General features: G+C 44.6%; 1 protein-coding gene across 1 annotated transcript in view; it reads right to left on the bottom strand.

Moving 5' to 3' along the window:
- Nucleotides 1-17,277, bottom strand: part of LOC146191374 (gamma-aminobutyric acid receptor alpha-like) — a 31,009-nt gene that overhangs the window by 6,085 nt on the left and 7,647 nt on the right. Inside the window, exons 3-8 of the mRNA XM_084599923.1 lie at nucleotides 10,843-10,910; nucleotides 9,927-10,147; nucleotides 7,437-7,519; nucleotides 6,720-6,854; nucleotides 4,270-4,425; nucleotides 2,526-2,686 (exon numbers count right to left, since the gene is read on the bottom strand). Of these exons, the coding sequence (XP_084456049.1) occupies nucleotides 2,526-2,686; nucleotides 4,270-4,425; nucleotides 6,720-6,854; nucleotides 7,437-7,519; nucleotides 9,927-10,147; nucleotides 10,843-10,910 (824 nt within the window). The remainder of the gene's footprint in view (nucleotides 1-2,525; nucleotides 2,687-4,269; nucleotides 4,426-6,719; nucleotides 6,855-7,436; nucleotides 7,520-9,926; nucleotides 10,148-10,842; nucleotides 10,911-17,277) is intronic.

Genomic DNA, 17,277 nt, shown 5'->3' on the forward strand with positions numbered 1-17,277 from the left:
AGCAGTGATCGTGTAGTTCACAAACTAGACGCCTCTGCATGCAACACGAACACGTGTCCTTCATTTGCTGTGCTTTGTGGGGTTTAACGTCCCAAAGCGACTAAGGCTATGAGAGACGCCGTAGTGGAGGACTCCGGAAATTTCGACCACCTGGGGTTCTTTAACGTGCACTGACATCGTACAGCACACGGACGCCACTCCGTTTCGCATCCATCGAAACGCAGCCGCCGAGGCCGGGTTCGAACCCAGGTGCTCCGGCACAGTAGTCAGGCGTCTTACCACTGCACCACCCCGGCGGGGTCCTTCATTTGTTAATTTTTATATGTTGCTATTTTATACTCAAGGCCTTTCCAGGCATCACATGTGGTCGAGTGTAAGTCGCATAAATTGGAACTGGAACTAGACATACTAGAAGAAAGAATTGCATGCAGCACTCATAACACATTTTTACACAGTAGTTCACGGTCAGAAGCATACTTAAAATACTTAAAACAAAGGCATAATGTTAGTAATGTCGACTTCAAGAAGAAAGACGTCTGTCCGATAGCCTTCAAAGAATGCACTGAAAGTGGAAGAGTACTTTCGGCTTTCAGTCTTGCTTCCGCGGTGAGGCGTAGTGTTTTAGTGTAATAGGAAATTACTATGCATCATCAGTGCTCTTGAAAAGGCTTAACCTTTTAATCTTTAAGCACGCCATCCCCGCTCCTTTGTCTGGTAGGCACTGTGCAAAACTGAAAAACTAAATTCGAAATCAAAATTGAGGGCACAGGTGTATCCAGTGAGTGAGTGAGTGAGTGAGTGAGTGAGTGAGTGAGTGAGTGAGTGAGTGAGTGAGTGAGTGAGTGAGTGAGTGAGTGAGTGAGTGAGTGAGTGAGTGAGTGAGTGAGTGAGTGAGTGAGTGAGTGAGTGAGTGAGTGAGTGAGTGAGTGAGTGAGTGAGTGAGTGAGTGCTGGCGTACTTCAGAAAACAGCTTAATAATATTATAAATTGGTTCACAGGAAGGGAAAGGCGCAGTAACTGTCACACTTGCTCTGTGGACACCCGAACCGCGCCGTAAGGGAAGGGAGGAAGGTGGGAATGAAAGTGGAAAGAGAGAAAGAGGAGCCGTAGTGGAGGGCTACGGAGTAATTTCGACCACCTGGGGATCTTTAACGTGCGCTGACATCGCACAGCACACGACGCCTCTTCGTTTCGCCTCCATCGAAACGCAGCCGCCGCGGTCGGGTTCGAACCCGGGAACTCCGGCACAGTAGTCGGGCGTCTTACCACTGCACCACCCCGGCGGGGCAGCTTAATAATATTAGCTTATAAATTGGGTGTTTCGTTTTAAATTTTTAACTTTTGCAGTTAGGCATCATTCATCAGAATATCGAAAGCGCGATTATCCTCAGAGCTGTGGCTCAACGAATTTTGGTTATGTCGCGCCAACAGGCAAGCGCTTCCGAAACACCCGCGTTCTAAGCAACGCCCCCCGCGCAACCACTCCCTTGAGCAAGTGCCACGTCACCTACTCTGTTCGACCTGCACTGTGGTGCTCTCCTCTGCTTGCTGCTCCAGCCCACGCGGTGCCGAGAAGAATATGCCATTTTTGTGTTTTTTAGACACTGTTCGCATTTTGGAGCGTGATTGCCAAATTTTCTAAGCTTAAGAGCAGATTGTAATCGCGTTCACAACATTTTAAAAACATTGCTACTACTAGCGACTTTCTACAACTCTATAATTGCATCTAGGCATCCAGATGGAACAGCTAAATCTTTCATTAACACGAAATAGCTCAGCAGTTCACTTTTTAACATCAGTCCCTCTTTTCTGATGTCCGCCAAACGTTGTACTATTTCTTGGCGAGCTTTAATGGTGAGCTTCTTTAAACATCTGGAGGCTTACTTCACAAGTTTCCAACCTGAATTTGTTTTCGTCGGACATTAGTATGACAGCCGCGTCAGAAGAAAGAAGCTAGCGGCCAGTCACAGAAATCACAAGAACAAGGTCGGCCATCGCTGCTCGCCGCCCTCACCGGCTCACCACTGAATGCGTCATACAGGCAATACTGAAGTACTGACGCTTTCTATGTGTGGTTGAAAGCCGTGGTTTCGTCACCCAAGTGACGTCAAACATCCGAATCATCCAAAAAAGCAAATACAAGCTTATGAAATTCGGCGCCTGGTATTGCAAGTAAAGAGAACATTGTCTAGTAGCATATGTGGCAGGAGAGAATGAGAGGATTGTTCCTCTGTATATTTTTATTTTTTTTTGTATCGGGTTAAGACACCATGATACGTAACACTTGCGTCCAAAGCTCCTGTCGATAAATCCGTGCATCTTATAGCCTGCTATCTGACCTCTGATGCCATGAGACAAAATGTCCTATATGTCCTAACAAATGCTAATATGCTAATCATATGGCATACTAAAAATAGAAAGAATTCTGCAATGGGAAGACTTATCTTGTGTTCATTTCTCTTTTTTTATCTTTTTACGTTTCAGCTGGTTTCAGTAGTACCAACGATGCATTCCCAGGCCCTCACCTTTGTGAAGTAATGCACAATGGCGAATTCAACAATAGTGGCGAAGACAAAGCCGAAACCTATAGCCACGTAGTAATCTAGGGCAGTGCAGTAGGGAACCTTTGGTAGATCGTTCCTGCTTTCCAGTGCAAGGAACGTCATCGTCAAAATGGTTGTCACCCCTGGAAAAAGGAAAAAGACGGATAAAAAATATAGTACGAAATGAAAAAAATAGCGATACAGCGTATACGTATAGCCAGGCTTATAGCCAGCCAAGCAACTGCTGGTTTAATATTTCAGGAACGTTGCTCTTTCTCTTTATAAACATGTGGCGATACTTCAAAAGGAATAAAAATAAAATGTCCTCGGCCTACGTTTCTTGGTATAGGAGGTTGCTCTTTCTGTACAGATGTTAGGGCGGGCAGACAAAAAGCAATAAAAATAAAGTGTCGAGGCCGCATCGCCGGGTGACACAACGAGATGTTGCTCTCTTTAAAGTGAGAACTGAATGAAACATTCAATGGTCAATTAGAAGAAGTTCCGTTATTGAACAATGTGCTACATTAGGATTGGCGCAAGTATGCCGGGGACATTTTCAAGAATGCGTCCAAGCACAAGTGACCTCACCATTGTTATTTTTGTTCTCTTCGGGGCCCTATTCAAAACCTTTTATATTCTGATTTCTTTTCTCATTGTTAATACCCGAACCAGTAAAAAAGCGCACAGAAACTTGAGCGAGTTGACAGTGGTCCAAAATGTTGCGACGCCACAAAGTAAGCACGCATAAGCACATCATCCTGTCCTTTCTTCCGCGGCGTGTTCGTCTTGTCCTAAAATATTACCGATCACTACAAACAAAATTGGCGCCAAACCCACTGATCTCACTTTTCCTTCGGTATAGCGCAACTAAATTAGCTTTAAATTCTGTCAATGGGAAGGCTACATATTCAAATTCCGTGGCTTGAAAGCGAAATGTGCGTCTTCAGGACTCGGCTTGGAGAATGTCTTTCAAAATAGCAGTCATCTGTCAGCTTTTGATGAAACTTACACTACTTTTTGTTAGTTCAGATATTGTCCCCGTGACATATATTAGGCCTAGCTGTTTGCTCCAGAGCAGCCGTGCTGACTTCTGTCCTGCAAGAAGGGAAACAGACTTCGGCTCTTATCCAAATAAACAGGCTTTCTTCTATTGGCCGTAGGTCCATCGCATTTTAGCAATCTATAGTTTTTTGAGGCCTTTCTCCCTGCACACGCCCATAGGAAGTGGCGAGAGTCCACCCCAATAGCATGTGTAGGTTTTCAAGCATATGCAATGTCTTGCTTCTTCTCGAATATCCCGTTGGTGAATAACCCTGGAAAATGAACAAAACGTCGCGGGCTAGTTGGTTCATCGCAAGGGGGAAATGGGTAAAAGTCGCCTCACATTATATCCTTGAAAAGAACTTTTCGCCCATCCTCGTTAAGGAACTAGTGAGGGAGGAAGTGCGTCCAGGAATTAGGCCAAGCTTCTCGCGACGATGTTAAGCAATGAATCCGTTTTCTTTTTGTGATTAATAGGCTGACAAAGGCTGTCGCATGATACCGATAAGAGCTACTCGTTTTCTGAGAACGCAAGAGATATTGCGCGAGGCCCGACCAACACTACACACACCAAACGAAACACAGTTCACAACAAAACACATCAGTAATAGTAACAGTAGATGGCCCTCACGTCAAAATGGGAAATCTGAGACCACGGAGGACACTGTGGGAGGCGCATTATTACCAAGAGCGATCCTATCCGCAGTGGCTTCGCGGTTGATCCAGAAAGACACCCACGAGAGCACCACCAGCAGGGTGCAGGGAGCGTAGACTTCGATCAGGAAGTAGCCCATATGTCGCTTCAGCTGGAAGCTGACTAGTAGTGTGGCGAATGGTCCCTCTGCAATCACAAAGACGAACATGGCACATTGCGAGGAGGTGTTTAGGCACGCCAGGTTATGTGCATACTTTGTCCATAAATAGTTTTCACAGATGTTACAGTCACTGCTTACATGGAATTTTCATAGGAACAGAGAAAATACAAGGCGCATTGAAAGAATTGTCGATATGCTGTAATAGTCAAAATTTTATGTAATTCCTCAACAAGTGAATTAGAGGCATAAATAAGTACATGAATAAAGAAGGAAGAGGATTATGGACAATGGGGAGGAAGGCTGAATGTGAGAAAGGTTGGCTTGCGGCATGGAGTTTTGTTTCCTCTCTAAGTAAACCTGATCAGCTGACGTCGTGTATAGGTTGCCAACAAAATTTATTTAACCTATTGTTTTGTAGCGAAAGCTACACTAGGCGAATGGAAGCGCATTTCGCGGAGCCTGGCAGAGGCCAATACTGCGCATGCGCATTTACCATGGCAACCAGCTGCGCCGTTCCACAAGTATTCCGCCGCTGTGTTCGATACAGAGAGGAGGAGGAGTGGGGTAGCGGCATCCCAAAAGATGCGCGCGCCTGCGCGGAGAGGCGGAGAAGAAAAGTTCCCGCACTGCGCATGCACGCGCCAGCGCAGAGAGCTGACCGCGTGGAGCACGAAAGCGTCTGCCGGCATCGCGTGCGCTGGGCATCAAAATGGATTCTGCCTAGAACACCGGCGAACTTTTATGCGTGGAAAGAAACGCTGGTTGTGCGAAACGAAAAACAAATGCAGGCAGAAACCGGCAATAGTCGGAGTTCGGCGCTTGCAACAAAGCTTGTAGATGTCTTATCCTCATGACAGCATGACACGAGAAAGACATTCATTTCTTGTTTTCACTTTAGCGATGAGCAGAGAAGTCTTTTTTATACATTTCTAATAATAATAAATACACAAGGGGAAGGCAGAAAACAATATTCACTATTTTTAGCCTCTTGGGAGTGTTGCTGTCAGAGCTGAGCTTTAGTTGTGCCGTCAGCAGAGACCGTTTGAACCCATGTAAGCCATTTTATGTGCATGTGCATAATATGCCGGAAAGCTACTGAACTTAACTCCCACAAAAAATACGCAAATTTAAATAGGTGAAATTATCAACATGGCATATTATTTTTTTTTTCTAAGGCTTGCTCTAACCCTCGAGCTTTCGTTATATTATCAGCTGTTCATTTTTGCTAGAGGGCAAACTCGTAAGGAGATGAAAAAAAAAAAAGTGCTCCTTGCATGCTTTCTTTTCCGCTAAGAGTTCTTCTCTCTAACCTTGTCAGTTCTGGTAACAGAGATCAAGCCTGCTACTGCCTCGAAACTCCTGTGAAGGTTTCTGCTGTAGCCCTCATAATAAACGACCTACTCAAGCAAACCAGCAGAGTTTCAGGTGAACATTCAGTTCGTGTGAATCAGCGCAAAGCGTTGCCGCATGGACGAAAGGCACTAGGGCAAGTCGCTGGAAGAAGAATACACAAGTATAATGCACTCCCCTTTTCTTTCCTCTTCGCCGCTTGTCTTGGCGACGCTTTTTTTTCATTTAAAGCACCAAAGTAACAGTAACTTAGGCGAGGCAGTCCTTATTATATTGGGAGTAAAAGGTTTGACAGCTCGAATTGGTTTGTGATAGCTTGGAAAAGTTACACCAGAACATAAAACACACACGCAAAAAAGTAATACAAAACACGATGACTTGCACTATTGCCTATAGAATTAATTATAAACTATTACCCCTCCCTCCTTAGATATATACCCATATAAAACAATGTCATGCTTCTCGAATGGTTACACAAAGGAAATTCTGGGACTCCTTTCTTCACGTCATCTTCCTGCTTCCATTCAAACATTTTCAACTTCTTGTGTAGTGACAATTGGAGCTGTATCACTATGGCTTTGCCTTAAAAGTATCATGAGAGCCGAACGCAATGTTCCGGCCCCATGCATTGCTCACAGCGCTCGAACGACCAAAATACCTATAAAAGAACATTCAAATCTTCACATTTTTGCTGTAATGGGAGCTTTGGCTTCACGAACTCCTTGTCATACAGTTAGCACTGGTTTTGTGAACTTTCTTCGCACTAAATGTGTAAATAAGCTCTTAGGCTAACCATTTTCCTTTACATTGCAACCTCGATGAAGTATTACATATTTAAAACCATTTCTTATGCATGTGCATTCAAAGTTTTCTTCACGTTTTAGTTAGCATCGTCAAGGTATGTAGCGATCATACAACATTGAACTGCACAGTCCCTATGAGTAACAACCTATGGACATATACATCTCACCTTTTCTAGAATAGTCGCTGATGTTATCAGTGGGCCATCGAACAAGGTCAAACTGGTTCAGCTTCATGTCCGAGGCAATTACCACACGCCGCTTGGGGTTCCAGCGAAACACCACCTCTTTCGCTGGATAGCCAGCTGAAGAAATAAGGAAGGTAAAGCACGCATATGGCACCGAGCTTAATAAATCATTTCATGTATTTTCAGAAAACACAATCCTTCTTAGCGCTCCTTCTTACAAACTTTATAGTGACTACCAAAGTGAAGAATAATTTTATCCGAACTTTATTCAGTGCTCAGTTCTTAAAAAACTCTTTAGAGCTTGATGGGCTAACGTACATCCTTCTGTTGTTCATCAGAACGAGGTCTCTGTAAGAAAATATTTTTGCGGTAACGAGGTCTTTGACTACCATTAATTTGTAACTAAAATTGTATAAAAATCGTAAACATCAACTTAAGGTAACTGCTGGCCCTTTTTCTTTAATATGAACAGCATTAGTTTCTCTAATATTCGTTGTAAAGTCTGATTTACAATCTTTAGCTATGAAAGATAAGAAGATAAGAACAGCTCGACAAATTTAATACCTCGAAACCGTAGCCTGTGAATGCCATGCTTTTTTACATTCTGCCCAAAACCTCGATTGCACATATTTGCCAGTAAGGTTCTATAAAATAGCTGAACAAAAAAAGAATGTGTGTGGAAAGCTTCGTAACACTCACAGCTCCCAATTCGCAATGGGCAGCGCTGGGTATCCATTGGGAATTTCTCCAAGTTCATGGGGCAGCTGGCGCTCACAGTCAGCCTGGCAGCGCGCACAAGGAAGGGGGCCAACGGTTCGAATTTCAACACTCTTCTTAACAGTAAGGGAGATATATTCAAGCGGACATCAAATCGAAGATTAAACAAATCTTACTAAACTATCGATTATTACTGTAAACAAACTTCTCTGCGAAGAGTAAATTATTCAGCACACACATCAACGTGCAAAACGGAGGATATTAAAAGGTATTAGCCATGTAAATATACAGTCACAGGTCGTTCGGCAAGAAGAGTGACTGGCGTTTTATTGATGTTCTATACAACGCTTCAACGTAAAAGCCCTTGCATCACCTAGATTTCTCTGCATTTCGCGCAAAGCAGCATTCCTTTTAAGCCAGGGCTCGCTATTTATCTTTGGAAAGGCAAATATCATTGAAGTACAGGCAGCCCCTACAGTTCCAGGAATTCAGCCGGTTCTTTCATTATGCCTAGTCTAGGGTGTGCTATTGCCAAATCCGTGTGCACAGTATAACAACAGCGTCATTTCGGGGAAGTACGATTGGGGTGCTTCGGCTCTTAGTCTCCCCGTTTCTGCTGACAACGGCACCACCACGAAGCTGCACCCTTTACTGCCACCAGAGGCACTAATGCAAAGGCCAAAGCTGCGTTACATCCTTCTCGGTCTCGATGATTAAGATGTATGTCCTGGCAAAATGCTTGCCTCAGTGCGAATAGTTACTCTCTCTTCACTTTTCTGCTGCATTGGACTATGGTGAAACCGTCCGTTTTGGATAAGTGAGGTTCTGCCTGGCTCCTAGCCATTACGCTTTCCCGAAGGCACTGACGTTTGAGAAAACTGAGAAATGGCTTTTGCCGTAATCACTTGCGCTCATTTTGTCGTTTAAAATCATTTTCTCTGCCTGCTTTTTCTCCCTTTCTCTTCATTTCACTTTTTCAACTCAATTTAAGGGCTGGCTCGAAATGCATGAGAGAACTTCTTACCGAACTTTTTTTTTTAATGAACAAATTATATCGTTTTAGTCTGGCAAACCAACCACTAGGATCATCCATGCTTTACATACAGAAAGGAAAAATAAAAAACAGACTTCTTAAATATATGTGCTCGATAAATGTTCCAATGATGTCTCTAATTCTAATTCCGCATTCTATTCTAATTTACATGCTTAACAAAAAAACTGCTGGTGGACGTGTTTGTTGAATCAAGCTTTCCAAGGGCATTAGGATTGGTTTTATACAAATGGCACGTCGAGGAGATGTCGAGGGCATGTTTTCGCCACACACTCCTTCGCCAGTGTGTAATGTACTAAACAGTGAGTCCAGGACGTCTGGGCTTAGGCATAGGATTAGCTACAATAAAATTAAGAAAAAAATCGGAAGGAAAACTACACAACTGCCCATTCAGTGTTCTGCAGTAAATGGCAATTTTATAGACATGATTTACGACACACGGCTAACTACAAGAACACAAATGTAAATTTCATGTTAGGTATTCATCCAAAAGTGTGTGCAGGAGGTAGCATATTACTTTATTATGCCGAGCTCATTTTACTCTGATAATGGTCAATACAGTCGCTGGCTGACGCTAGATAATTACTTCTGGCCGTGCATAAAGAACAGAATGCTTCTTTACATTCTTCCGGCGTTGTCTATTCAACCTTGAATTAGTGTTTAAGCCCAAACTCCCCCTGAAAGCCGTATGTTCGCGCCACACTGGCTTCTAATCACATCAAGGTGGAGCTGCTAGAACTAAGTTAACTTGTTAGCTAAACGAAGCACATAATGTCCAACGAGTTGCGAGCGTTCCTTTGGCATACCGCAAATTCTTCAAGCCACATGTAAATTCGTATTTTGTCTTCGGGCATTCTACAACAATCGAAATCATCAACGTCATGAATCATCACCATCGTAGAGATTGATTACTCTTTATTGAGCTCTTCATTAAACAATATTTACAGGAAGGCACCCTACATATGTCATTTGACCCAGCCTATAACGCGACGTCCAGTAAACGCTGCTGATTACCCCTACGGCACAAGCAAATACCATGATAAAGAAAATCTAAGATTTATACGCAATTTCGGGGACCTAAAATGACACCGACACAAGCGACTTTCTCTGGCGTATTGTACGTTGCCACCTGCAATGTTTAATATAGTACTAGTAAAAGTCTACATAACCAACTGCCCAATAAAAATGTCACCTAGGCGCACCTCAGCCATTGACACGTACGACCTACCACTGGTTCCTGATCTATTTTTCTTATATTTACCTGACGTCCTTAATCGTTCTCGAGAGTGTGCCCCTTGAGGTCTCGATGAAACTTCGAGTAAATGCACTCATGAGGAAGATGCGCTGCAACTATTAGCGTTGATATTTCGTTGTTCCAGGGAAGGGGAAAAAGGGCACCTTTCTCTCTGTTCTCAAAGTACCTCGATGAGTAGAGCACCGTGCCGTCCTGTGCGAGGCGAACGAACTTGTTCGGCTGAGTGATGGTGTGCAGGTAGGAGTGCTTGCCGTTCAGGAAGGACGTGTCTGGTCGCCATATCTTCTGCAGCATAGATATGGAGAGAGTCATGGATGGCATTGAGCCACGAAACGCCAGCCTGCGGTCCATCCAGCTTTGTCGAAAGTAGCAGTCCATGGAGTACGACTGCAAATTAATCCCAATGCACGATCGCATCAATCATCGTATCAACAAATAGCTTGCTAACGCGGCGTAAAATGCGGTAGAAATGATTCCATCGCACCAAGTAACTCTCTAATATCCAAGCAATAGAAATATAGAACAAATTCACATCCGCCTGCAGCAAACATGTTTAAAAATTCAAAAGTACTACATCACCAATCAGCGCAGCTGTACGTCCCTACAAATTCTATATTGTACTGATTTAGGGCTCGATTCTCTGGCCAGTGGCCTTCTATCATGCTCCAAAGCTCTGGAAGCCAGAAATAGAAATGATCTTAAGCAATATTTGTCGCAGTAAAAAATATGGTTACGAGATTGGATGTAAAATTTCGTTCTAATGACTCTGCTGTGCCATTTGGGAATACTAAAACAAACTTTCGCCTAAACGTTTTGTTTTTTGTAAGGCACAAAACTCGTTCCTAGCAGTGTAAAACTCTTTCTAGCAGCTAAAATGAGACTTATGCACAATTCAACCATTCATTGTTACATTTCAGCATTCATACGGTGCTCTGCAATTCAGGGAGTCTTAGCACCTCGCTGCACCCGAGAAAGTATAAGGAAAGGTAAGCATTTTCATTCACTGAAGAGCAAGTATAAATCCGTCTTTTCTCTTCCCATAAATAAAGCTGCAAACCGAAATTATGCTCCTGTAGTCTCACCATGTCAACTTCAGACACCGGTCCCATGCTGCGTACTTCGATGTCAATATATACATCCGTCGGAGTATCTAGAAGAGGAGAAACCGAAACCATTAAAAAAAACAAGGCCCTTATATTCTAAATGTCAGGCTCATTTTATTCACCTGTTTATCTCTTTCTTAAGTTTCTAACCCCGAACGTCTCCGAAACATGTTTTCCCGTGATACCAATAAAGTTCCCGCCAATACTAAATTGTAAGCGTCCAGCTTTCTTTACAAATGCTAATGAATGGGACATATCCGCGTTATATAAATATTGCAGCATTCTTCTTCCTACCAGGTTTAACTAGCAACTTCTTCACTAAGTTATGATGGTGAATCGGGAAATGCTTATACATACGCAAACGCATTTAAACTTCGCACCCAAAAACGCATGACCGGATTCGCAGGGTCCCTTTGCTACTGATACTCATATAAGGTATAAGTTGGCAATGCGCCTGATGTGTCGGTTAATATTTGATTTAAAAATTAAACAAATAATGGCTCAAATTGCAAGACCCGGCCCAATAATAATAATAATAATAATAATAATAATAATAATAATAATAATAATAATAATAATAATAATAATAATAATAATAATAATAATAATAATAATAATAATAATAATAATAATAATAATAATAATAATAATAATAATTGGTTCACAGGAAGGGAAGGGCACAGTATCTGTCACACTTGCTCTGTGGACACCTGAACCGCGCCGTAAGGGAAGGGATGAGGGTGGGCGTGAAAGTAGAAGGAAAGAAAGGGGAGCTGTAGTGGAGGGCTACGGAGTAATTTCGACCACCTGGGGATCTTTAACGTGCGCTGACATCGCACAGCATACGGACGCCACTTCGTTTCGCCTCCATCGAAACGCAGCCGCCGTGGTCGGGTTTGAACCCGGGAACTCCGGACAGGAGTCGGGCGTCAATATTCGTGCAATTGGGCATAGAACAAAAGGCTGTACCTGCTGGCAGAACTCTGCTTCCTTGCCCAAACTTGGAGAAAATGTATAACCACTGTATATTGATCCACTATATATGATCGCGCTGCCAAAACAAAGACATCTACTTGTCTGATAGATTATTGTTATTATTATTAACGCGGTAGCGTTAAGGAGTTCGTGTCGCAGAAAAGCCGGTGTCGTCGGTGGCGTTGGCCGTGAGCGATAAATCCCGGCATGCACTTCATAAATAAAACGCAAGTTCCAAGATGGGCTGGGTGGGAATCGAACCAGGGTCTCCGGAGTGTGAGACGGAGACGCTACCACTCAGCCACGAGTTTTTTTTTTTTTTTTATTGCCGTGAAACACAAACCAAAAATACACATGATAAAACACGTCAACTACACTTGAGCTAACGCGTACGCAGCTAAAATCTTTTCAAGTGCACCAACTCTTCAAACAGAGAATGCCATTGTGGCGGATCCTGCTGCATCCTGAGAAATTCGCGTATATACACAGCACTTTCAATAAAGTTTTCACGCGCAGATCGTGTATCTATATCTGCATGACGCACCTGCATTCGTGTTTTCCACAAACTATGGAGGCCAAGAAGCATAATTAAATCATAAGGTGCATCATCGTTCTGCACTTGTAGGAATCTTATACCGTAAGGAGTTAATGGAAGTTCCTTTTTAATTGTCCTTTGGAGGACGTCCCATAGAAAGACAGCATCCCAACACTGTAATAAAACGTGTTCAATTGTTTCTGGTTTTTTGCACAACAGGCAATTTGTTGTCCATGGGACGAAGATACCTTTTTCATTCAACCAGGTTTTAACAGGGAGCGTATTGGAGTGAAGTTTGAAAAGGAACGTTTTAGCTGATGGCCTCACGGGCATCTTCTTAACTCTTTTCAAAACGTCCTGCCCTGGGCCTCCACTGTGTAATGCCCGGTAAAAAGGCACCGGCAGCATCACGTCAATGAGATCTTTATACAGTTTTTTTCTGGGAACATTGGAAAGGTAATCAAAAGAAAACCGCACTTCTAGCAACTTGCACGAAAAAACAACCTCGCGCAGGTAGCCAGTCACAGTACCAGGCATGTTTTCACATGACACAATCCATTCAGGGAGCAGCCTCTGCAATCGCACTTGGATCACAGTTCTTAGAAAGGTATCTTTTTGATCACGGAGGAATATAAATCGCGAGACCACCTGACGCAAGAACAGATGTGCAAGGCCAAGCCCGCCCCTTTTAACAGAAATAAACAAATTCGTCCGGGCGGATTTTCCCATGTGGATGCCCAAATAAAAACAGCAAAAACGCGGTGCATTTTCTGAATTGAGGTTCGTGAGATACACAACACATTTATGAGGTACCACAGCCTCGAAATAAGAAAAACATTGCAAATAGAAGCGCGCGAAAACATTGACAGTTGCCTTCCTTGCCACGCATCCGCTTTTTCTTTCACTCTGGATGTTTCTTCCACCCAGTGCACGTTGGGATCTTGATAACATTCTAAAGGCACGCCTAGATATAGTGTTGGGAGAGCAGACCCTCGTAGCTTACAGAAGAAATCAGGTGTCACGTCCCAATCACCATGCCAAAACCCAGAGCTTTTCTCCCAATTGATCTTGCATCCGGTTTGATCACAAAATATTTGGACGACACCAGTGACTTCACAGATGCTCTCTCTAGTTGCACAAAAGACTGCAATGTCATCAGCGTATGCTAGCATTTTCACGTGTGCTGATTGCAGCTTGAATCCTAAAATGCGATCGCTATCAATGATAGCCAAGCAAAGTGGCTTTAAATACAGTACAAAAAGCAGGGGTGAGAACGGGCAGCCCTGCCTTACTGATGACCGTACTGCGATGCTGTCAGTCAGTTCACCATTCACAATAATACGGGTCGTGCAGTTCGCATAAGCCATTTTAACACCCTCCACTATGACGTCACCAAGGTTAGAATGCTCCAAAATGGAAAAAAGAATTTCGTGAGAAACACGGTCAAAGGCTTTCGCCAAATCTAATTGCATCATGGCTATCTGACCACCGAGTGCATCAACGCATTCTAATACGGTTCTTGCGACATGTATATTCGTGGCAATGGATCGACCCTTGATGCCTCACGTTTGATGAGGCCCAACCAATGTTTTTATTACGCTTTGCAGTCTTTTTGCTAAAACCTTCATGTACACCTTATAGTCAACATTGGTGAGGCTTATCGGTCGATATGACCCCACCAACTGTCGTTTCTCCGATCATCTGTCTTGGGTATTAGAACAATGTGCGATGTAGAGAAAGTCAATGGAACAGTGTTACGTTCATAAGCTTCAGTGATTACATCCAGCATAAACTGAGCCGCATACTGCTGAAAAGTTTTAAAGAATGCGGCGCTTAGACCATCCGGCCCAGGGGCCTTCCCAGGTGTCAGGTCATCTATTGCAGATAGTATCTCCTGCAACGTTACCGGTGTTTCTAGGCGCGCTTTACTTTCGTCATCCAGTGCAGGCATCAGTCTTAGAAAATCTGTTCGAAAGCCGCCTACAGTCTCAAGCTTAGCGCTAAGCAGTTCTTCGAAGTGCTCTGTTACCGCACGCTGAATATCTTTAGCATCCTCAGTGATATGGCCGGCATATCTTATACTCCTTATTTCCTTCTGGCAGGCTATTTTTTCTCGTCTGCTAGCGCTCGTTTTGTCGGTACTTCTCCAGCCCAAAGTTTTTCAGCCCTTGCACGTATAACAGCCGCTGTGTATCTTTCACTGTCGATTGTTTCCAACTCACTTTTTATCTCTCGTATTTTACTGGCGAAATGCCCTGGCACTGAACTTTCCATGCTCAAAAGAAACTGGAGTTGTTCATTCAGTTCTTTTTCTTTTTCTTTCTCTTTATGCCGCACTTTACTGCTCTTTTCTGTGGATTTCAATTTGACCCACTCTTTGAAGCTGTCCCATTCCGCTGCAAAACTTACTGGTCGCATAGCAAGACGATTTTCAAACTCGGTCTTAACTTCCATAAGGAACTCTTCATCGGCGAGAACCTTGGCATTCAGTTTCCATAGGTGCCAGTTAAAGCGCGATATCTTTCCTTTCCTACCAAACACTGCACTCACGAGACAATGATCGCTGAAAGACACAGGTTTGACCTCATATGCAGTACATAGGGAAACAAGATCAACCGAGGCATACACCCTGTCCAATCTAGCATGGCTATCTCGCTGAAAGTGCGTGAACTCTGGCTGGTTTCCAGTGGAGAACACACTGCCAACATCCTCAAGGCCATACTCATGCACAAGTGCATTCAACGGGTCGGAGCTTCTGTCTGTTCGAGGTTTACGCTTCGCCGCTCGGTCCACAGCTGAGCACACACAGTTGTAGTCACCAAGTACAAGCAAGATTTTGTCAGTCTTCAGCCACAATTCAATAGACTCAAAAAACGATTCACGTTCGCATTTTGAATTGGGAGCATACACACACACAACACGCCAGCATAAATTACAGTAGGTAAAATCAGTAACCAAAAGCCGACCACTTGGACAGGCAAAAACGGACTCTACGCTTACTCCCAGCGTGTTACGTATAAATAAAAGGCATCCACCCGATACACCAACAGAATGGCATACACACACATAAAAGTTTGCTTGAAAAGAAGCCACCATACGGTCAGTGCTTTCTTGGCTCTCAATCTTTGACTCTTGCACAGCTGCTATATCTATATCCTTATCCAAAAGGAGGCGACTGAGCTGGCATTGTCGCCTTCTCGCTCCCAGCCCTCTGACATTCAAAGTAGCTACGTGTAACGGCAAATTAAGCTTAAGAGTCATGAATTAGAAAGAGACGCCCGTACCAGCATGGTGCCTACCTTCATGGTTGCGTGGCCTCCGCTTCTGAAGAACAGCGGCGTATGTGTGCATGCAATGTCCTCCCAGCAGAACATCGGGATGCATTCAAACGAAGTCCGAGCACCGTCTTTCATTTTTTTTTTTTTCACCCACGCCCCTCTTGGTTGCAGAATGTTCCTGACGCTGGTCGGTAGGCAGCCGACCCACAAATCGTTCAGGACACCACGAAACTACGGAGGCGGTTTCCCCGCCTGCCGCGTGTCGGCCGAGAAGTTCGGCTTCGGTCGCAAAGTTGCTCTTCGGATGCCCGCAGTTTTCGGAGGCGGCTCACCACAAACACCGCCTGGCAGCTGAGTCTCCTCGACGCTTTCTTCGTGCGGACGTTTCGCGGCAATTAAGGCTGCTGTCTCCGGCCCAACCTCCATGGCATCAGTACAGGAATTCTCAGTACTGAGATGGTCCTCAGCATCAGAAAATTTGATTACGTCTTCTGACGCTTCCTTTGACGCGCTTTCATGGTCCTGGGATGGAACGTTCAAGACATGCAGAGTTTCATTCTGTTCATTAGAGACCGTCACCTTATTCTTCTTTAAAACCGTCATGGAAGGCGCGTCCTGTTTCGTTGACTGACCTCTAATGTCAGCAGCCTCCTCCGCATCCGCCTCGTCCATAATTAACTCGGACGAGTCTTCGCTGGTCCCAGGCCCGGCAATGCTAGCGTAGGTTCGTGCACACTGGCTGTCTTCATGCCCGAACCGTCGACAGGTTCCGCAGCGAGGAACCCGGCACTCTTCGCGGATGTGACCCGTACTCCGGCAGCGTAGGCAAAACGGGGGTCTGCCTGGCACAATTACTAGCGCCAGCTCGCCGCTAACATTCAACTGATGTGGAAGGTCGTCGAGCTTCAAGCCAGCTTTCAGCTTCAGCGTGACGAGTCTAGTGGTGGAGCCCTTTTCTAGCATACCTTTAACACGCCAGCGCTCCCGGGAAACCTCCGACACCTTTCCGTACGGCGCAAATGCAGCACGAACATCCTCGTCTGGCACGTTGTGTAGCAGCCAGTGAAGTTTGAGTCGCACGTCCTGGCTCGCCGGGTCAATCACCAAGCAGCGACCGTTTTTTACACACAGCTCACCTACACTTACAATCTTGTTCACCGCTTCAGTATCTTTGAGAGTGACGGCCCAGACGTGGCTCATCCGATACGCCCCCATTGCGATAACGTCGGGGATTAGCAAGTGTTGCGCCAAAGCATCCCGGAAATCTTCCACCCGGTACGGGCGGGCCCTGATATCGGCATGCAAAAAAACGGTATTCAAAACAAACCGACCTGTTGGCAGTGCAGGCAAAACAACCTGGTAAGTATTGTCCTGTTCCGCAGTCCTGTTACCGCGGCCTGACATGGCCGCTGAAGCCGCTCCTGAGGAGCCCTGCATCCTGCGTCCGTTCACTGGCGTGGCCGGAAGCAGAATCCACTCAGCCACGAGTTCGATGCTTGAAAGCGATACAAAGGCGCTTCTAGTGAATGCGGTGTTGCCTTAGAAACGTGCCGTAGAACGTTATACTGCGGTGTATATTGGTAATTATGAGCATGTTACTTACAGAAGTCGCAGTTATACGAATAG

The sequence above is a fragment of the Amblyomma maculatum genome, chromosome 4 (assembly GCF_055883805.1).
Source record: "Amblyomma maculatum isolate TAMU_Amacu chromosome 4, ASM5588380v1, whole genome shotgun sequence".
NCBI classification, from domain to species: domain Eukaryota; kingdom Metazoa; phylum Arthropoda; class Arachnida; order Ixodida; family Ixodidae; genus Amblyomma; species Amblyomma maculatum.